The 19,755-nt window shown below is 46.1% G+C and overlaps 1 protein-coding gene across 1 annotated transcript in view; it reads right to left on the reverse strand.

Moving 5' to 3' along the window:
• Window positions 1-443: 443 nt before the first annotated feature.
• The window catches only part of DNER (delta/notch like EGF repeat containing), a 270,425-nt gene continuing 251,113 nt past the window's right edge, over window positions 444-19,755 (reverse strand). The window contains exons 11-13 of the mRNA XM_036254307.1: window positions 15,340-15,471; window positions 6,145-6,391; window positions 444-586 (exon numbers count right to left, since the gene is read on the reverse strand). Of these exons, the coding sequence (XP_036110200.1) occupies window positions 475-586; window positions 6,145-6,391; window positions 15,340-15,471 (491 nt within the window). The 3' untranslated portion in view covers window positions 444-474. The remainder of the gene's footprint in view (window positions 587-6,144; window positions 6,392-15,339; window positions 15,472-19,755) is intronic.

Raw genomic sequence — 19,755 nt, forward strand, 5'->3', positions numbered from 1 at the left:
AGTAAAGGTAACTAGTTTCTTTTTCACAAAACAAACATTCCAGACTTCTTTTTAAATCACGGGCATACTGCAGTACGTGTCATACTCTACGTGTTTCCTAACTCTACTCAGAAAGCCAGCACTCACAAAGCAACTAGAAACTTCTCCTGGGGGAGACTATTTCAGTAACGACCACAGACGTTAATCTGGGTGTCGTGATGGGGGGTCTACCATGAAAAGACCACACGCTAGTCAAAGCACGGGGCTTAGAGAGCTGGAAGTCCATTAAAACGTAGTCTATGGACTTTTCAAATTCTGTGTTTAAAATATGTTTTCCAAACTAAAAGCTGCAGAAAATTAGTTCTTAAATATTCTACTGAAAACTCTTGAGCAGCTAACCTTTTAAATTTCGTAAGCTTTTTATTTTCTTAAAAATATTTAAATGAGTGTAGGATCCCCTCTTTTTGAAAAATAATCCAAAAAAAAAAAAAATGATTACAAATCTTTTGTTTTAATCAGTGTCACCAAAGGTTTGTCATCGGGGCTGTAGTCCTCGTAGGCAATGGGGGTCACATCATACATCGCAGGTCGGGATTTCTTTCCAAACCTGAAATCACAAGAAGAGAACACCCTGGTGAGATAGACATTGGCTCTCAAGACCTAGAAAGGCAAAGGCTAAAAGTATCTCATATTCAAGAAGCAAATGGAACCATAAAAATATGTTAAAATACTCTAGCTTGTACAGAAACTTAAGACTTCCTCATAGTAACACGGAATGAGTAAAAATATTAAGCCTTCGGGGCAGGAGGCAAGAAGTGGATTTCGCAAAACTCAGAGTCCGAATTAATGTCGAAGCTTGTAGGTTAAGTCTTGGCAAAGCAGTCAGACATGACCGCCCTACAGTAGGATGTAAAAGAATGTATATTGATTTGTTTGTTTCTTCCGAGACCCATAAGGACTTGGAGAGGAGAGTTTATTTTACTTTCACTCCAGAGCCTGGAGCGCCCAGTGGCAGGGTGGTGTTCCCTGGGCCGTGTCAGGTAGTCTCTTCCATGACACCTGCAGGAGGGCTGTTGGGCTGCGTGGTCTTCCGACGTCGTCCCAAGACAAAGAGAAGGGACAAGGGAGGAAATGGCTTCAAGTAAGGTGTTTGTCCTAAAACGTGCCATCCAATCCCACCCACCTCTGACTCCCCAGCACCCTTGTACACACACACCCTTGTTTCTTCTCTGAGCACACAGCCATAATGTATATTTCAAAATCTCCTTGACAGTGGGACTGATGAGCAGAAGCCATGGGTGTCAAAACCCAGTTTCCGGATGTCCTGAAAAACCAGCGTCGAGATGGTGATTGTTGCAATAAAGCCAATTCAACTTCGGGGTGGTCTCTTCCCATGTAGGACCTCACCTTCCCACAAGCCCCTGGAGGGCGATGGGATTTAAACAACCTTCCACACTAAGCACCCCCCCGCCCCCGCCCTGCCTTTTATAGACATGTTTTAACTGTTTCAAGTCCAAGGGGGCCTGCTATAAAAGAAATTGTAAAAGAAGCGGAACTTTTTAAAAGGTTGCTAGGAGGAGCAGTCTCGGACGTCAAGTGGCTTATTTCCTGTGGCTTATATATCATCTCCCCTTTTCCTCGTTCTCCCTTTGGTATCTTGAAAAGTCTGTCTCCTCATGCAAGGAGAAAAAGCAGAATCAAGTGGAAAATGAGAAACATGTTTTTCTTGTGATCTTTGACTTTTCACTATCCTTCGATTTTGTATGCCATTCTCTCTAGATTCGCTGGTCTTCGGGGACACAAAGGCATAAACCATACCGGATGGGCACCGGGCAAAACGCAAGGGATACAGAGTTAACGCATGCTGCCACTGAGGAACCTTCCATAAAATCCCGTCTGAAATGCAAAGCCGGGAGTCTGGGACTGTCCACGCATCAATGTGTCCAGCCTGCGGTCTGTGGGGCTGAACTGAGGGAGGTCTGCAGAACCTGGGACTCAGAAAAGGGGGACCTGTGTAAGAGCCAACTGGCCCCTAACGCTTTCTCCCAACTCTGAAAATGTCAGAGGGTGCTTTAAAGTGCAAGTATTTGGACACTATTTCTCATAAAATAGCTAGGCACATTGGTAATGATGTAACACCAATAATATTCATTTAATTAATTTTAATCATATGAAAAAAAGTGATGCTATAGAAAAGTATAATGAAGACCAGGGGTCAGCATACTACAGCCCGCAAGCCAGTTGCAGCCTGTTGCCTGTTTTTTTAAATAAAGTTTTATTGGAACACAGTTGTGTCCACCCGTAACGCCTCTGCTGCTACAAAGGCAGGTTTGAGTAGGCACAGCCAGCCCTTAGACCTTGTGCAGCCCACAGAGTGTACTACCGAGTGGCCCTGGGTGAAGACTACAGTCCCTCTCTACAAAGGATTTGGCACAGTTCTGGCCACGTTAACCAACAGGGCAGCACCGAAGTCAGGATGTCGTACCCATGTGAACTGCATCTCAAACATAGATGCTGCCACCAGTTACAAGGCGGGCCACAGAGTGCATATTCCCCTGAAAGCCCACAGCTAGAACCATCCGCAGAGAATGTCAGGTGCGCCTGACCTTGCCAAAGGCCCACGTCAGGAGATGCTGTTTGAGAAGAAGGGACCGAGTCCATTCACGGCTCTCCTTTGTCTCGCTGTTGTTTTCTGTGACCACTGCTTACCACTGGTGGAACAGAGAGCCATCAGAGGTGACCTCCGGTCCAGGACTCGAAGTGATGGCGTCGCTCCCGCCAGTCAGGTACAAACTCTCTCCAACCCGAAGGTAAACAAAACAGCTACAGAACTAACGACTCTGGACAAGAGGGGCTCCTTCTCCACCCAGCACCAGCACCCACTGATGGCTGCCATCACGGTCACCCCACACTTCCTCAGTCACTCGTAACATCGCAGGTGACCCACTCAATTTCCATCCTGTGTGGCTGCTGAGTTGCGGTCATTCTGGTCCAATGTCACCTCCAAGCTAACGGCGGGGAGACAGGCCATGAAATGAACATTAGGCCCAGGCCGCTGGTGAAAACTAGGAAGAGGGTAACATCAAAAGTATTGTGCTTTGTCGATGCTTTTCTCAGGTTTCCAGGAAAAGGGAGAAAAGGGGGCCAAGCAGCCAGAGACCCGCCCCGGGCCTCCGGAGAGCCACGCTGCAGAAACCACAGGTTGGAACTGAGCAGACCTGAGATGGGAACGTTCCCAGCTATGTGGGAAGGTACTGTTTTAACTTCAATGGCTTGATCTGCAGTCACTGGTGCATGTAGGAGCTTGCTGGTTAGGAATTCTGCAGTAAATATTTTCGATAAAAATCAGCACCAAATAAGAACCAGGTTTGTAAACACTTTCAAGTTTATCCTTTTCTTCCAAGAGTAAATATCTTCCCAGTGGGATATATAAGCAGGAAGCCCAGAAGGATCTATTTTAAACTATTCTGAGGCTGAAATACAATATTCTTCCTTTTGAATGCAAAGGACCTTAGCTAGACATCCCTCTCAGGGAGGGAAATCTGACTTCTCAGGTTTTCTAGTACATCCCAGCATAGAGTCGTGGCTCTGCTCCTTCCTGGTGAACTAGCCCCTCCAGGAACTCTTGAACAACAAATGAACTTGTCTGGCCTCCTCTTCTATCATCCTCTGTCTTTCATCCAGTGACGTCAGGACACTGCAAAGACCCCTACAGGCTGGCACGGCTCGCCACGCCGGTGTTCTGGGACGAATCTAGCTCTCCGGCAGATGAAGGCATCCTCCATCCAACCAGTAACCAAGGTCACCCATCCATTTCAGACCCAAGTTTAGTAAGACCCCAAACCTTAGTAAGGTCCGCTCTATGCCAGGACTCACTGAAGATGAAGGAATAAAAAATCCACTGCTCTTTATGCACAAGGTAATGGAAAAAGGAGGCAAAGAAACAATTAAGATGAGATTTGCAGGGATTGGTCTCAAGGTTTCTCGGAAGCTGTGTTGCCCAGGGGTGTCTTAAAGGAAGAAGCCAATGACGGGCAGCTGTGTAGGGCCTGATCGGGGGAGGGTTGAACTCTTCTGGCTCATAGTTGTAGAAGTCAGGCTCGTGCAGGTCCCACAGAGAAGTTGCTTTTGCCCCACTGAGACACCGGGGCAGATGCTCTGTGTCTCCCAACTTCTCTTGCACTGGTTCCTCTGTCCGGAGCCAGGGTCCAGCTCTTCTTCCACTACAGTGGGCAGAATGCTGTAATACCTGAGGGTTGGGTTTGAGGTTTTCCTTCGGAAGAAAGCAAACCTTCTGAACGTCTGAGCTTTTATGCCATTCCAAAAGAGTTTGGATCTGCTTGTATATTGACCAGTATCCATATATGACAACCCAACCAATGCAGGTAAGAGTTCCCATGAGCCCCAATCTTATGACGCCAACCTCAGCCCACTTTTTATTGTGGCACACTGACTTTCGGAATTGTGTGCTCTACCGTGTTTTACCAATTAAGAGGAAAGACGGTGTTCCTTAACACACGATATTGCCATCCTTTTTGTGATAAATATTCTTTGCAAAAGTCAACAGAGTGTTAGATTAGCTGATCTTTCAAGTGTTGTGATAGATCTGGAGAAGTAAATATGGTGTTATCTGTTTACACAATCCTTTATTATTTATAATTTAATTTGATTGCCATAACTCTCTTAAGAGGTAGATTTATTCCTTTCTACAGTTGAGGGAACTGTATTGTGGAAGGTTAAATGTTCTAAAATCCAGGTAATGGAGTAGTTGGGCTCCGTGAACTACCTCAGATACCTACACTCACACTCTTTTGGGAGAACACACCAACTCCTTGTCTCTCTCTGAGTCTTCCCTCCAGAAAAGGACACTTCTGTGTGATATAAACCACGTTAATTTTTTTTTCAATTATATTTGACATACAATATTATATTAGATTTCAGGTGCATAACCCAGTTATTGGACACTATGTAGCTTATTAAGTGCTCATCTTGATAAATCTAGTACCCATCTGACACCATAGTTATTACAATATTATTAACTATATTTCCCGTGCTGTACTTTGCATCCCTGTGACTAATCCGTAACTACTAATTCGTTCTTATTTCCTTCCCCTTTTCCACCCGGCCTCCAAACCTCCCTCCCATTCGGCAATCGTCAGAATGTTCTCTGTATCTATAAGTCTGCTTCTGTTCTGCTTGTTTATTTTATTTTTCAAATTTAACTGTTGATAGATATGTTTTTATTGGCATTTTATTATTCATATTTTCTATCTTTTTTTTTTTTTCTTCTTCTCTTTAAAGAAGACCCTTTAACATTTTATGTAATACTGGTTTGGTGGTGATGAACTCTTTTAGGATTTCTTGTCTGCGAAGCTTTTCATCTGGCCTTTGATTCAAAATGATGCTGTTGCTGAGCAGAGTAATCTTGGTTGTAGGTTCTCGCTTTTCATCACTTTGGCTATTTCTTACCAATCCCTTCTGGCCTGCAACGTTTTTGTTAAGAAATCAGCTGAAAATCTTATGGTAATTGCCTTGTAGGTAACTGACTGCTTTTCTCTTGCTGCTTTTAAGATTCTCTCTCTTTCTTTAACCTTTAGCATTTTGATGATGATGTGTCTTGGTGTGCGCCTCTTGGTCTCATCTTGTTTGTGACTCTCTGGACCTCCTGGACTTATATGTCTGGTTTCTTCACCAGGTAAGGGAAGTTGTCCATCATTTTTCCACATAGGTTTCCCAACATCAAAGTGATAGCTGTTAGTCATTTTTAAAGTAATCCCTTAAATAAAATGAAATAATTTATATTTACAAGATATAAATTAAGAGCAACAGAGCTAAACACATTCCAAAAAGAAATCAATAAAAAATGTTTCATATGTAGCGATGAAGAATTCGGTATTTATAGCACAGATGAACACAAACTGAGTGGATGAACGTATCCAACAAAAACAGGAAGTTAGCAGCCAATGCAAAGGGGTTTACTTAGAAAGCAGCCTCATTATCTGTTCCCCAACAATATTCAATAGGTTCAACATTACCTTGGACCCAGGTTTTATTCTGTGAAACCCTCTGTGGGGTTGTAAAGTCCTGTTTACAACATACCCCCATCCCGAGATTGCACGTGTAAAAGCAGCCTGTCCGCCCCCTTCCTCCTGCCCCTCGGCGCACCTGGCGTGCCGGATGGAGGCGATGGCGTTGCTGAACTCGCTGTCGATGCTGCGGCAGTTGTAGAACTCCTCGTAGGCCGGTCTGGAAGAGCCCTGGTACTCGATGCGGCTGATGCGGCAAATGCCCACGATCAGGATGATCAGCATCAGGATGAAGGCGACACACAAGGCCCCGATGATGATGTAGAGGGAGTGCCGCGGCATGTTGGTGAGACTCTCCGCCATGTGCCCAGACTTCCACTGGAGATCTGAGGCGAAAACAAGCAAATGGCTGGGAACGAGTGTGGCCTTTAGCATGGGAAGGTCTTTCCTATCTTTGCACGAGTAACTAAAAATGTAAGGGCTATCCACACTGGGAAGGTTTATTTTTCAGGGCTAATATCCATAATATATACGGACCTCTTACAAATCGTTAAGAAAAGCCATGAACATGTCATAGAAAAATGGGCAAAGTATGTAAAAAGAATTCACCATAGAAATACATATAGAAAATTATTTAGCCTCATAATTTTTTTTAATCCAATTCCTCTCTTAGTTCCCAAACATTATTTAACATATTTGATAACCAAAGTTGACAAGGATACAGAAATGGGGGCTATGTAAATTGATACACAACCCTTATATGGACTAAAGGCTGTGTTTTTATACCCAGAAGTTCCTATTTTTAGAATTTATGCTAGGGAATTGGTCCCACACGTGCACAGAGCCCTGTGTACCAGGATGTTCATCGCAGCATGATAATTTTTAAATGTTGAATTATCAATAATTACACATTTAGAAAAATGTTCAGAAAGTACACCCAGACACTCATGTACTCACCAAAGTTAATAAATATTTATATTTTACCATTTTTGCTTTAGTGAGTTTTTTTTCAAGTTTTTTTTTTTTTAAGAAATAACATATTACAGATATAGCTAGTCCCCACTCCCATTCTCTCTCTTCATCCCACAATATACAACACAATTCATAACAGTGAAAAGGATGTCCTGGTTGGTGTGGCATAGATGGTTGGAACATTGTCCTGCACGGCAAAAGGTGGAGGGTTTGATTCCTGGTCAGGGCACATACCCAGGTTGCCTGTGAAGGAGGTAATCAACTGATGTTTCTCTCTTATATCAATGTTTCTCTCTCTCTTTCTCGCTCTCTCTCTCTCTCTCTCTCTTTCCATTTTCCTCTCACTAAAAGAAATTTTTTTAAGTGAAAAGGTGGGAAACAACATAAATATTCAACTCTTAGTGAGAAGATAAGAGATGCTCACCAAACAGCAAAAGAATGAAAAGTTACCAAGCAGGACCAGTCGCATAGTACAAGTGCATGTACACTTAAAATGTCTGTCTACACACTGAAAAACTCAGAAGAATAGAGTGACAATAAGGATGAACATTTGTTGTTTTCTGACTATGGACTAAGCCCTTTGAGAACATCTCATGTCATCATTATAACCACCAGAAGATGGGTTGTTCTCTCGCGCCCCACTTTACAGATGTGGCCTGTGAAACTGATGTCACTTCCCGGGCGAGTTGTCAAACACAAGCCTTGGTCCAAGTTCTTGGCCTCTGCCTCACGCAGCAATGTTCTGGCAACAGTGATCTCTGGAAGGCAGAGTTACTAGTGATTTTTATTTTCTTCTTTCTACATCTCAGTAGTTTTTTAGCTTTTAAAAAATATATCGTGTATTCCTTTTATAAAAATTTAAAAATAAGCAATACCTTATTTGAAGAAAGCACCCATGATATTATTTATCTTCAGGTGCAACTAGTACAAAGAGTGTGGGCCTTGGGATCACACCAACCTTGCTTTCCAATTCCAGCTGTAACCTTTACTTGACCTCCCTGAGCCTCGGTTTCCTCATTTATAAGATTAAAATAGCAACATATACCCAATGGGCTTGCTGTGAGCATCTGTTAGAAAACATGTAAAAAGAGAGTACACTACTGGGCACATGGTGGGGGGTCCCCACAGAGGAGCACTTGGGTGGTGGAAGACAAGAGGATAAAGAAAAGTGGCCGGTGTGCTCTGAGGCCCATGCCCTGGGCTAAGGGTTATCGAGCACTGCCCTGTGCCCGGCCAGAAAGCACCAACCTATCTGCACGGGGGAAACGGAAGGATGAGCTGGAATCTCTGTGTCTGGCAGAGGTCCTGTTCGCAGAGCTGCACAAATGCAAGGCTCTGGATAACGTGACCAGGATTTGAAAGAAAGCTGTGAAAATGAAACAGGACTAGGCGAGGCCAAGAGAGGTTAGCTCATGTGGGAAGAGGGTGGCTTCTCTGCTCACCACCCGCTCTAGGGTATCACTTCCACATTCGGATTCTGGTGCTTGGAAATGGGATTCCAGGTTCCGGGTGGGTGGGAATGGACCTGTCTTCCCTGGAAATCCTCAGGACTCTTCTCCTGTTGCACTCATAGCCTCATCTTAACTCCTTCAGTGACCACGGAACCCGACAATCAGCTCCTCTTTACACTGAGAAGTTACAGTCTGCAGAAGAGCCTAGGATCCACGCACGCAGACCCTTTCCTGGAAGCCTTGTGGAAAAATGGCCCATGCCCCAGGCCTGGATGGCTCCTGAGAGTTTGCGAGGAACGGAGCAACTGTGGTGACCACTGAGTTCACATGCAGACCCCTTGACCCCTGAGCTTTCAGCAGCACTCTCGCTGCAAGTCCAGCGCTGCCATTCGAGCTGCCTGCCTCGCGCACAGGCCCGTGGAGCGGTGGGACGGGCCATTCCTGCAGCCACCGCTCCGTCTGTGCCAGCTCACACACGGGCAGATGGAGCAACACAAATCACCGCAAACAAACGGTCGTGATGGAAGAGAGAAGGTATTTTGTGAAACTAGAACCAAGACTCAATCCCCAAATCGACAGTCATTGCACTTGGCATTACCTGGTGCACATTGAGAGAGACAACTCATTTTTCTGGCTGAAAGAGAAGTGTGACTCACTTGATTTCCAAGTATTTCGACATTCTCTGAAAAATTCAGTGGTAGGCTGGAGTCCAACACTCACAGAGTCTGCTCTAACACCCATTTAGCATCAACACAAAGGCAGCCAGGACCGTTTTCGGCTCCAACTTGGTGGGGCTCAGATCTGATTGCTGCAGCAGGGCCACACGAGTTATGAAATCTTATGGCCGATGCATAACCACATAAGTAGCTCACACATCATATTAACTGTGTACACACAGGGCGTGCACAGCCGCAAGGCCACTACAGTGGAACCACAACTGTCCTGGGTTATGTGTTCGGCACGTTGTCCCAGGCCTGATGAGCTGCCTAAGCTGCTTGTGTTTCTGACCATCTGCTCTGTTTCCAAAAACTCTGCGTTCCAAGCTGATTGGACTTTGGGGAAAACTTTCTCAAAATTTCTCCTAAAACCTCCGCTTCTTCCTGCCGGCCCTTCGCTTTTCCCACCTTCCCTTCATCGAAAACTTCTCTGGTAAGTGGACGTGGCCGCTTTAGATGCTAACAGGGTTAGTAGCCAGGCTGGGTCGGAGTACATCCAACGCGTGGTGTGGGAGGCAGCAAACACGTCTGCACCAGGTGTCTGCAGCTGCCGTCGCCCGGTCCAGGAGCGGTGCTCGTAAGTCATCGCTCCGATGCATCCTGGGAGCCCCACTGCATGAATCATTTACTGTGATGGCTGCAGTGTGGCTCAGGGAAGAAGCGTGCAGCAGCACATGCTGGATGAGATGATCTCAGCAGCCCCAGCAGGTGCACCACCGGGAACACATGCACACGCACTGTTCAGGGAAAATGTCATGCTTATGAGTCTGAGGGATCACTTGTGTTTTGGTTTAGACTCAATTTGGTTGAGGTTTCGTCTTTTGTGAAATGCTTCCACGTTGAACAGTTTCACTGATTGAAGGCATAAATCCAAGATAGCCTGTGGTCCCATTTCTCACCTGCAGAACATCAGTAATTCAATAGTAAAACCACAGGTTCAACTGTTTAGTGTCTACAATCGGCCGATTGTCAGTCAGCAAGACTGACTATAACTCTAACTGTATGAGCCTCACAGCTCCGACACAGATGATACAAAACACCACTACGTAAAAATTTATAGGAATTTTGATTTTTAGACCTTGATTCCAGGAAGGCAAAAATTTCATAAAAATCCCCCCTCCCTCCCCCACAAAAAATAAATAAATAAATGTAACCAGTTCCAAGGTTGTAAGAATGAGTGGCAGAGAATTAAAATTTCACCAGGGTTGTTTGCTGATTTCCAAAATTTAGGGTTTGCATTTGCCTCGGAATATGTTTAGAGCACCAGAGATCTTTCAATGGTCCTTTCCATGTGGTTCTGGATCAAGTTTGTTGATGGTTTTCATAAATCTGTATGGTCTGCTTGATTTCTGCTTCTTATGGCTGGTGGGTGCCAGAAAGATCTCCAGCGGAGCAAATTTCTAAGGAACATTTCTTATCAAGGTGCACACTGCACAGGACAGAGCACCAGGGTGGAACCACTAACGCGGCACAGGACAGAGCACCAGGGTGGAACCACTAACGCGGCACAGGACAGAGCACCAGGGTGGAACCACTAACGCGGCACAGGACAGAGCACCAGGGTGGAACCACTAACGCGGCACAGGACAGAGCACCAGGGTGGAACCACTAACGCGGCACAGGACAGAGCACCAGGGTGGAACCACTAACGCGGCACAGGACAGAGCACCAGGGTGGAACCACTAACGCGGCACAGGACAGAGCACCAGGGTGGAACCACTAACGCGGCACAGGACAGAGCACCAGGGTGGAACCACTAACGCGGCACAGGACAGAGCACCAGGGTGGAACCACTAACGCGGCACAGGACAGAGCACCAGGGTGGAACCACTAACGCGGCACAGGACAGAGCACCAGGGTGGAAGCACTAACGCGGCACAGGACAGAGCACCAGGGTGGAACCACTAACGCGGCACAGGACAGAGCACCAGGGTGGAACCACTAACGCGGCACTCGTCCGCGTGCCAATCCCACTGCAGTGGGGGCTCCCGGTGCGGGCCGCGGGGGGCTGGCTCATGTCCATGTGCAGCGAAGGGCACCGCGAGGACCCTGATTCCAGACGTGCATGAAACGAGCTGAGGTCTGGATACTGGAAGGAGATGCTGCGCTAAAATCCAAGGGAAGACGGCCCCAGGCATAAGGAACAGCAAGGCAAAGACCCTGGCGGCAGGAATAAACTTAACTGTTCGGCCCTGGCCGGTTTGGTTCAGCAGTTAGAGCATCGGCCTGCGGACGGATGAGTCATGGGTTCATTTCTGGCCAAGGGTATGAACCTTGGTTGTGGTTTTTCTCCAGCCCTGGTAGGGTTGTGTGGGGGGCAATGAGTCGATGTGTCGCTCTCACATCGATGTTTCTCTCTCTCTCCCTGCCCCCCACTCTATCTGATGATAAAGGGAAAAATATCCTTGGGTGAGGATTAAAAAAAAAAGAAGAAACTTGACCTGTTCAAGGAAGAGAAAGCAGGACCATGTGGCTGAAGCAGAGGGAGTAAGAAAGGGATGTGGGCGAAATGACCTCTGGAGGCAGAGGTCAGGCTAAGGGAGGCTCCTTTACCGCCTCGGACACCTCAGCAGCTGTGCAGACCATGTAGCCGTGTGGGCCCCGGCCCCGTCTGCCCCGTGCATATCTGAGCTTTCCTGTGGAGGTCTACCGACCCGAACTTGGACCACCCAGGCACCCTCCTCTTGGTTTCTGGCCACTTCAGAAGCTCACAGATGCTCAGGGTTAGACAGAGACCTCCATGGATCCACGGCTCACCCAGGACCAGAGGCCTCTTGTACCTTCTCTGCCCACCGACAAGCCAGAGTCTGCTTGCACTCCGGTCCTTGGATCCCTTCCATTCGATGCCGATCCAGTTCTGCAGACACCGGCCACCGGCTCCGGCTACAGGTCATCGCAAAGCTCCCCCTCATGTTCCCCACTGTTACACTCAGGTCAAGGGTGAAGCACCCAACACTGGAACCTGCAGAGCCTAATCTATGATGGCATTTATTTTATTTTAACACATCAGCTTAATAGAGAGACGCAAATGAAACCATCAAATGAAAGAGGTCTTCTAGGCAAACAAAGAACCCAAGTGTGGACCAACACGTGTGACAGGCCCCATCTCCCTTGGCTGCTCAGGGTGGCCCATGTCCTGCACAGACATTGGCTAAAAAAATACTTGCAGTCCGGCCAGCGTGGCTCTGTGGTTGAGCGTTGACTCATGCTCCAAGAGGTCACCGGTTCGATTCCCGCTCAGGGCACAAGCCCAGGTTGTGGGCCCAATCCCCAGTGGGGGGCATGCGGGAGGCCACCAGTCGATGTTCTCTCTCATCGATGTTTCTATCTCTCCCCCTCTCCCTTTCTCTCTCTCTCTAAAAATCAATAAAAAGAAAAACAAAAAGATAATTGCAAAGGTGCATCCTCCCCAGGAAGAGCCTCGTGGTATAAGATGTACAATAGTGTGGAATTAAAGAGAAAGGGTAACTAGCATTTATCTAGTACCTACTGCATAGCAAAAAATATGCACATATTTACCTCCTTTAATCCTCACAGCAACCTTCCTATCACCATTTTGCAGGTGAGAAAAATGAAGCTCCAAGAGGCAAATTTGTTTTGTTCACTTGACTAGAATATGATGGAGCAGGAATAGGAGGGAGCCAGAATATGATGGAGCTAGAATAGGAGGGAGCTAGAATAGGAGGGAGCCAGAATAGGAGGGAGCTAGAATAGGAGGGAGCCAGAATAGGATGGAGCCAGAATAGGAGGGAGCTAGAATATGATGGAGCTAGAATAGGATGGAGCTAGAATAGGAGGGAGCCAGAATAGGAGGGAGCTAGAATAGGAGGGAGCTAGAATAGGAGGGAGCCAGAATAGGAGGGAGCTAGAATAGGAGGGAGCCAGAATAGGATGGAGCTAGAATAGGAGGGAGCCAGAATAGGATGGAGCTAGAATAGGATGGAGCTAGAATAGGAGGGAGCCAGAATAGGATGGAGCCAGAATAGGAGGGAGCTAGAATAGGATGGAGCTAGAATAGGAGGGAGCCAGAATAGGATGGAGCCAGAATAGGAGGGAGCTAGAATAGGAAGGAGCCAGAATAGGATGGAGCTAGAATATGATGGAGCTAGAATATGATGGAGCTAGAATATGATGGAGCTAGAATAGGAGGGAGCCAGAATAGGAGGGAGCCAGAATAGGAGGGAGCCAGAATAGGAGGGAGCTAGAATAGGAGGGAGCCAGAATAGGATGGAGCTAGAATAGGAGGGAGCCAGAATAGGAGGGAGCTAGAATATGATGGAGCTAGAATAGGAGGGAGCTAGAATAGGAGGGAGCCAGAATAGGATGGAGCCAGAATAGGAGGGAGCTAGAATATGATGGAGCTAGAATAGGATGGAGCTAGAATAGGAGGGAGCTAGAATATGATGGAGCTAGAATAGGATGGAGCTAGAATAGGAGGGAGCCAGAATAGGAGGGAGCTAGAATATGATGGAGCTAGAATAGGAGGGAGCCAGAATAGGAGGGAGCTAGAATATGATGGAGCTAGAATAGGAGGGAGCCAGAATAGGATGGAGCTAGAATAGGAGGGAGCTAGAAGAGGATGGAGCTAGAATATGAAGCCAACATTATCCTTTTATTACTTGTGAATGTTCTGCCTATATTACCATCACTATGAGGAAGTAAAATTTAGATTGTTTGTAACTGTAAGATTTTACTTCAAAACTTCTTGAGGGCATCCTGTGTGTTCCTGACTTCTTATTCATACTCTCCTATACATTTATCTTCACAATTACAATTTTAAAGCTATAAATAGATATTATGCTGAGAAATTTGTCATTTCATAGAATTACCCAACTTCAGAATGAATACTGGTCCCATTTTATGGATCAGGACACTGAGACTCAGCACAGCCATACAAGTACACGGCCAGGGTGAGAAGCAAGGTCCTTCCGACCCAGGTCTGCGATCTCTTCCAGCAAAGACCCCGCCGGGCTGGACCTCACACCCTACACCAACTTTAGCCTTAACGTCCTTAATGTTCACCATTGGAACCCCTTTCTGTTTCTTTCTTCATCAAGAGTATTTCGCACCCGACTTCAGCAAGGACAATTGGTCTTAAGATCATTCTGTTTAGGAGCATCTGAGAAGGTTAAGGGAGAGGCCGAAACATCATTACCTTCTTTCCCTCTCAAACTCTAAGCCAAGAGCAGAGACAACGGGTGAGCGGGTAAGAGCCCAGATGGGACCTTCGCCATTGGTCGAGTTGACGATGGAGATTGTGGTCCATACCGGTGAATGACAAAGTTTCCTAACACTGATCCCACGCCCACCCCCCACCTCAGACACGCACTAAGAACCAGCTGTCCAGCCACAGGTCGTGCGGACCACCAGTGCAGGTGTTGTTCTTGGAGGACTTCAGACTGCTCAGGAGGAAGACTGACAGGCAGGTAGACAGGCAGAAAGACGGACTAAGTATAAGTATCTGCCCCCTTCCAAACTCATCTAGCAGATGAGCTGTCTTTACCTGCTGAGTAGGGGAGGGGGTGAGAGGCCCCAGGAGGGGCTTTTATGAAAGACCCAACTGCCCTGACTAATTTCAATAGGAACAAAGCAGCTTTTCAAAGTTCCATTTTAGCAGTTTACAAACCGGTGGAAAACCCAATTCCTTGTCAGTTCTCATTTTCACTCGATCCCCCTAGACACGCTATTTTAATGTATAAAATCTTAATTGTGGCATTTTCAAACTTCTGTTAGCTTATCCTTAGAGAGCACTTAGCAGCTCAGAATGCTTTGCAGATTCCTTTCTGCCCATCCTCCCTGGACCTTTCTCCAGGCAACTGATGGAGCCTAATAGGTTTGAAGACTCTTGAAGACATAAATGCAAAGTGAATTTACACTCGGTGTGTTCTTTAGGTTTTTTTTTTTTTTTATGCTTTCAACACAGACACTCCACTTGGAGCTCCGGTCCTACTGCACGTCTGCTGGGCGCATTTTGGCTGTCTCAGCAGCACTGAGCTCCGGGTGACACCTGCGTGTCATCCCTGGGAAGGAGGGCGTGGGAGCGGCAGACTGCGGTGAGCAAAGTGGCACGGCAGGGCCACCCAGGCCTCACTGCCTCTGCGAGCGACCTGGAGCCGGTTGAACACGGTCAGCACCCCCTCTCGGGGAACGAGAACGGGCAGTTAAACACAGTGACCAAGGGGCGGAAATGCTTACGGATTTCACAGTTGGCTCCCACCCAGCCATGTGGGCAGTGGCAGGTGTAGCCATTGGGCTGGTCCAGGCAGGTGCCGGCGTGGTGGCAGGGGTTGCTGTCACATTCGTTGATATCAATGTCGCACTCTTCGCCTACGGAGATAAAGGAAAGAGGCAGTGACACCTTCGGCTGCACCAGCAGCCCCGACGCCCACACTTCCCTGTCGGAGCGGAGCCTGGGGTCACGATCTCCAGCAAGGAAACCCCATCTGCTGCTCGCGTAAAGTGCAGAACCCTCCCCAGATTCCAGACAGGGGACTTCTACTTGAATAAAACTTCTAAAAAAGAAAAAAGAATTTTCTTTCATCTATTGCACTAGTTAGCTGAAGCCGATTCCCATGTCTGAACAAACCTTCCAAAGTCTATGAGGAGAGCACATTTGGGTTCCAAATTTCATTAAAGAACACTGTTTTATTTTGTATTTACTCAGCTGAATCTTATTGTTCTGAAGCCGACAGCCGGAAACTCAGAGCTGATGATTTTTTGCAGCCACGTGTCTCAGTGTAAGGCTGGACCTTAACTGCTTTCTGGATGCCGCCAGGGCACAGCCGTGTGCCTAGGTTGAGTCCATCATGGAACACGTGTCCCCTTTGCAAATCCCTGCCAATGCTCCCGGGAGGGGCTGAACTGCTCACAGGGGCGTCAGGCCGTACAGAGAGATGACTGTGAAGTCTGGGTTGACCCAAGCGGGACATCATCGTCCCCGGGAAGCGGTGGCCTGAGGGATGTCACATCCAGTCCAGTCTATCCTTTGTCCATAATGAAAACTGTGACCCGGAGTCTCGACCCTGCCTAGACCCAACATTTGGGGCATCCTTGCCCCACGCAGGGAGTGCCTGGTTTAAACTTACAAACCAGAACACAGAAGATGTCACTGCAATTCAGATACCAATCTACAGGAGACAGCTTGTTACTAGAAGTTGCATGAACAGAGCCATCTTCCTGTGAATTGAATGCCACAGGGTAAGTCGACACAAAATAGGGGTGCTTCTGAAATTTAAAGGCATCTCCTCAAAGCTGAATAAAAAAGGATACTTAAAATTGAGGTCCTGGATCTTAAAAGTTTGAAAATGAGAAAAAAAAAAATTCCTTTTTAAAATATGCCTCCAATTGCTTAGATAAATGTAAAAAGTAATATTTAAAAAAAAAAAAAATGCCCTGGCCAGTTTGGTTCAGCAGTTAGAGCATCGGTCTGAGGCCCAGAGAGACCCGGGTTTGGTTCCTGCTAAGGGCATGTACCTCGGTTGCAGTTTGTCCCCAGCCCTGGTTGGTGGTGCGGGTGGCAGCCACTCGATGTGTCCCTTTCACGTCGATGTTTCTCTCTCTCTCTCTTCCTCTCTCTCCCTCTGCTCTATATGAACAAAAAATGAAAAAATGTCCTCAGGTGAGGATAAAAAACAAAAAACAACAAAACCAACCTCCTAGCACTACTATAGTCGTAAACTACAGTAAAAGAACAAAATCAATATTGTGTCCATTTCAAAAGGCGATGTTTCAGCGTACACTTGAGTAATTACTTCCAGGTTTACTTAATTAGCATTGAAGTGCTTTTCTGCCTGCTATTGGTTTACGTCCTGTTTATAAAACCACCATATGTCACCCACAGACCACTTTAGAGAAGGAATCTCGCACTAAAATATGTCACATCTGTTTCGTTTCACACTCTTTTCATACCTGGCATCTGACGCGTCCATTTTTAAAGCGAAATTTGTCCGATGAAACATGTACTACTTCTAGGTTTTACTAGGCTGACAGTAATTCAGTGGTGTCTAAGTGCATTTGGTTCCTGCAGTAAATATAGTCGTTTGCATCAATAGAAAAGACAGGGAATTGATTTTCTCTTACTAACCTATTTCAAGGGCTGTCTTTCTATTAATGGGGCAATCGCTCGAAGTGGGAAGGGTATAGATTGAACTATTACAAACGGCATTACATGGTAGACTAGTTGAAGAGACGTAAACAGGAACACACTACGAAGTGTTCAGAGGATTAAATCAAGGCCTGACAAATATATACATTAGTATTACTGTCCAACCATTTTGGAAGACGAGCTGAATTGAGGAATTTACTAAACCACAGCTTTCCTTAGCTGACCGTGGGAATCCCGCATATGCTGAAATAAGATGCTCTATGGTCTTTGCAACAATAGCAGCAGAAATGACCTGATTTCTCCCTGCTGAGTCCTTAAACTACGGGCAGTCTCAGAGCTGTGCATGTAGTCCATCCACACGTGCTCTGGTCCAGAGCTCCCCAGGGTGGTAAATGCCAAATTCAGGGTCCAGAGCCACCCCATGGTGTGTATCGGTTCTGGGATCTCTAGGGGCCTCTAATACAGTCAGGAGAAGCCCAAGACCCCTAGATCTGTCTGTTTTGGGACCCTATAGGTAGAAAGGATTTGGTAGGTACAGAGAACGGCAGGAGAAAATAGGATGAACTCTTTCTACAGACGTTTATCAAATATCTAAAACCCGGAGAGAGTCCCAAACCTATTCCAATCTGACTTTCGTCACCACAGTGCTCTTAGAGCTATCCTGGGGATTAAACGACATTAGTTAAGAATATAAACTCCATGCCAGGCAGAGGCCCAAAGAGCCAGCAGCTATTTCCACGGCGTACGTGCTCTGGGAGAGCCCTGCAGTGGCATACGTTCTCAGAGACCTTTAGATGTAGTGTAACGGCCCATTTTGTGGACTAACACTGCTATGCTTCTAGTCGAATCCATTCTCCCCCAGCTGGCTCTCTGTTGGATGCCTTCACTGCGTCACATGATGGGGATAAGAATATGGAATGCTTCCGATGATGGAGCCACTCAAGAAAAATTTCAACCAGAAGATTCCCAAAGAGGACTACTCTTCTCTGCCTTGGAGAGACCATGCTTATTGCCAATTACAAAGAGCAAGTTTGGGTTCATTTACATTCTCCCATATTGAGAGTATTATGAGTTTTTATTGCATTTCAACACCCCACCCTTCCAGCTTCAAGCAATATGGATTCCAGCTTATTTTACTAGAAAAGTTCTTCGTATATTATATCATCCTTTTTTACTCATAATTAACTTAATAAATCTTGATGCTTCTGCAGGCTTGAGCCAATGAGTTTTTCATTGACTTGCTTACTTTTTAAAAAAAATTTGAGTTGGGGAAATATCAATTACTTTTAAATTGCTGCTGTGCTTGAATAACATTTGTAAAAAGAATGCAAAATGAAATTTCTACTTGACTAAGGCTGGAAATCAGAGTCTCAAGTGCAAACCTTTTCAATTGGTTTTCAATCTACTACTTTCTAAGAGGAAACATGTATAGTAGGTATCGAATTTGGTAGCATTGATGCAAGTTTACAAGTGTATTGTTTAATTCTCTATGCTTTCCTCAGACACTTTACAAAAAGGTTAAAAAATAAAAAGGCACTGTCTGCCTGGTGTGGTTCAGTGGTTGAGCATCAGCCCATGCACCAAGAGGCTGCTGGTTCTATTCCTAGTCAGGACACATGCCCAGGTTGTGGGCCAAATCCCCAGTGAGGGGCAAGCAGGAGGTAGCCAATCATTGTTCTTTTTCATCGATGTTTCTCTCTCTCCCTTTCCCTTCCTCTCTCTAAAAATCAATAAAAAAATTTTAAAAATCAAAAGACACTGCTGTTAGTAAATCCTTGGATTAACAGAGCCCATCCTGAATGATATCAATGAAAATCATTATAATTGTAATGCCTACTATTAAATGTATGACTGCTATGTGCCGCTCGCTGGACTGGGGGCTTTCGCTCTGCCTTCATACTTGACAAGCATTTTATTCCAGATGAAATGGAGCTAAAGTGAAGTATGTGGAACTTTTTCTACCACGATGGGGAAACTGGAACTTGTCTTGCTCTCCCACTGTAAAAAATTAGACAAGTGGATGAAATATGTATTTTTAAAAAACACTTTCAAAACATTGGACAACAGGCAGAGCATGACTGTGACTGCTGAGAGAAGGGAAACAAAACAGCTGAGAACCATGAGCAGCTGGCTTTCTGCCTGGAACCAATTTAGAACACAATGGTTTCACGGAGCGGCGGAGAACTGGGTTTCGTGGGGGCCAAAATCGCTGTAATTTGCAGGACAGACTACCACAAAAGATAGAGCCACTCAGAAAGAGCACCAGAAACATTCTGTGTCCCTTGAGTGTGTTACTGAATATTGCAAATGAGTAAATGAACCTCTGCGGGCCCAGCAAACACGAGGAAGGTTGAACAGTTTCCAAAGCTCACAGAGGACCTAGAGGGAGTCCTACTTTCACAAGTCAGAGTGCAGACATTTTATCCATCAGCCAGTGAGTTTGCCTTAGCAGTAGGGTAGGACTAACCCCTGAGTAAAAGCTACTCTAGACTCATCCCCTAAAATAT

This window comes from Molossus molossus, unplaced genomic scaffold (assembly GCF_014108415.1).
Source record: "Molossus molossus isolate mMolMol1 unplaced genomic scaffold, mMolMol1.p scaffold_m16_p_11, whole genome shotgun sequence".
NCBI lineage: Eukaryota > Metazoa > Chordata > Mammalia > Chiroptera > Molossidae > Molossus > Molossus molossus.